The sequence below is a fragment of the Dipodomys merriami genome, unplaced genomic scaffold (genome assembly GCF_024711535.1).
Source record: "Dipodomys merriami isolate MVZ:Mamm:240054 unplaced genomic scaffold, mDipMer1.0.p SCAF_90, whole genome shotgun sequence".
NCBI classification, from domain to species: Eukaryota; Metazoa; Chordata; class Mammalia; order Rodentia; family Heteromyidae; genus Dipodomys; species Dipodomys merriami.
In genome coordinates this window covers 2,124,984-2,127,218 of record NW_027206513.1, presented here as the reverse complement: position 1 = coordinate 2,127,218, position 2,235 = coordinate 2,124,984, and the positions used below count along the sequence as shown (strand labels likewise).

Genomic DNA, 2,235 nt, shown 5'->3' with positions numbered 1-2,235 from the left:
GAGTCTCCGCGGGGGGTATATAGGAGGCAATTCCGCTCCACCTTTGTCCGTTACCAGCACTGGGAGCTCCTGAGTGGTGGTCCCCTGGCTGGGTCTACATGGACAGTTTTTGTATGTGTGAAGGGGCAGGGAGCTTGGATTTGGGCATTTCTTTTTGCTTATTTTTTCTGGTTTTTACATATTTTTTAAGCTTTTTTTTTTCTTTTCTTTTCTTGGTCATGGGGCTTGAACTCAGGGCCTGGGCACTGTTCCTGAGCTCTTTCGCGCAAGACTAATATTCTACCACTTTGAGACACAGCTCTACTTCCGGTTCTTGAGTGGTTAGTTGCAGTGAAGAGTCTCACAGGGATTTTTCTGCCCCAGTCCGCTTCAAACTACTACCCCCAGATCTTAGTGTTCTTAGAAGCTAGGACAACAGGTGTGAGCCACCGGCACCGGGCTGCATTTAGCTGATTTTAATTAGATCTGCTACTTGCCATCCTAGCAGAAAGATGGCAGAATACAGCGAATTATCTTCAAGCTCCTTGGAGGATGAAGAGATCATTGAACAATACCATATGAAGGAGATCATTGGTTATGGCAGCTTTGGATATGTGAAACTGGCCTATCACCGCCTCACAGACACCCAAGTGGCAGTGAAAATACTCCTGAAGGGTGAGTTCAACAATCGTCGGATCAAAAATGAGGTGGACATTATTAAGACTGTACATCACCCACATGTAATCAGGTTGTACCAGGTTATGGAGAAGGAGGAGCATGTGTACCTGGTTATGGAGCTGGCCACCAAGGGAGACCTCCTGGGGTGGATCCGAAAATCCAGCCGTCTATTCGAGGATGAAGCTAGGAGACTCTTCAAACAGATTGTGAGTGCTGTGCAGTACTTTCACCAGAATGGAATTGCACACCGAGACCTTAAGCCCACCAACATCCTGTTGGATGCCAAAGGCAATGCCAAGGTCAGTGACTTTGGCCTGAGCATCCGGACCACGCCAGGGCAGTTGCTGAAGGATGTATGTGGTGCCTTGATATTCCGTCCCCCTGAAATGTTCCTGCGTGAAAATTATGATGGTTGTAAGGTGGACATCTGGACCCTGGGTGTCCTTTTGTATTTTATGCTAACAGGAAAATTCCCATTTCAGGGGATCAATTTTAGCCAGATACAGGTACTGGTCCTGGAGGCTAGGTACATCGCTCCATTTTACCTGTCTGCAAAAGGGCGGAATATCATCTTCCAATTGCTAACTGCAGACCCAAAGCAGAGACCCAGTATCGAACAAATAATTGAGCACCCATGGCTCAACCAAGTTGAGGAATGTGCCCCGTGTTCTGATGAGCCACTGCCCAGTGAGCTGGACCCCATTATTGTTGCAGTAATGTGTGACATGGGGTACAATCTAGCTGAGATCTGCAAATCTATTCTGGATAGAGCATTCAATGAAGCCATGGGCACATACCTTGTAATAAAAGAACACTTGAAGAAGACTGTCACCAGTGTTAAAAGAGTGCCTTTGACTGTTCCACCATGCCCGACTCCTGAAGACCTTTCTGCCTTCCCTCTCCCTCCACGAAGGACAGCCAGTTTACCTACTCAGCTTAACACGATCATCTCATCTGAATTTCACTTGCCCTATGATGACAAGCAGTCACCAACGAAGAGAGGCCTAAGTGTTACTCTGCCTGCCATTCCCCTCTGCTTCCTGCAAAAGATTCCCAGTTCCAGTGTAAGCCCATGCCATGACTCTATGCTTTCTCATAACTGTTATTTCTTTTTGAGCAGCAATGAGCGATGTGGGTCAGAGGAAAACACCCTTTCCTCTGGGCAGCTGAATGATGAGTTCACAGATTCTAGCTTGAATAGATGGGGCTGGAGGAGGGTGGCTCACAGCATAGCCACCATTCTTCGCAGAATATGCTGCTGTATGCAGGCCTCAAAGTAAAGTCCATAGGTTAGAAACAATCATTCCAGATAAAGAGGTGAAGAACCTGAAACATACCAAAACAATTGAAAGCTTCTTGGACTCAAAGAGCTGCAGGAGGGAGTTATACAAGAAGTTTACTCTGCTTTGTGCCCAGCATGCCCAGCAGAGGCCTCAGTCTAGCACAGCCGGATGATATGCCAAGTGCTATGGGATTTTCCAGGAGGGATTCTAATCAAAAGACATTTAACATTGAGCTGGCTTTCCAAGGTTGAAAGGTAAGCTAAAGGTGGCCTGGAATTGCATGTACCTTCTGAGC

The 2,235-nt window shown here is 46.9% G+C and overlaps 1 protein-coding gene across 1 annotated transcript; it reads left to right on the top strand.

The window, feature by feature from the left end:
* The first annotated feature begins 491 nt into the window (after nucleotides 1-491).
* On the top strand, nucleotides 492-1,783 carry LOC138821197 (sperm motility kinase-like). Its single transcript, XM_070013291.1, has 2 exons — nucleotides 492-1,457; nucleotides 1,778-1,783. Exons 1-2 carry the CDS (start codon nucleotides 492-494, stop codon nucleotides 1,781-1,783), a joined length of 972 nt encoding a protein of 323 aa, XP_069869392.1.
* Nucleotides 1,784-2,235: the final 452 nt, after the last annotated feature.

What these genes read in the sequence shown, in the direction of transcription:
- LOC138821197 (XM_070013291.1), top strand. Translation starts at nt 492, where the DNA reads ATGGCAGAATACAGCGAATTATCTTCAAGCTCCTTGGAGGATGAAGAG.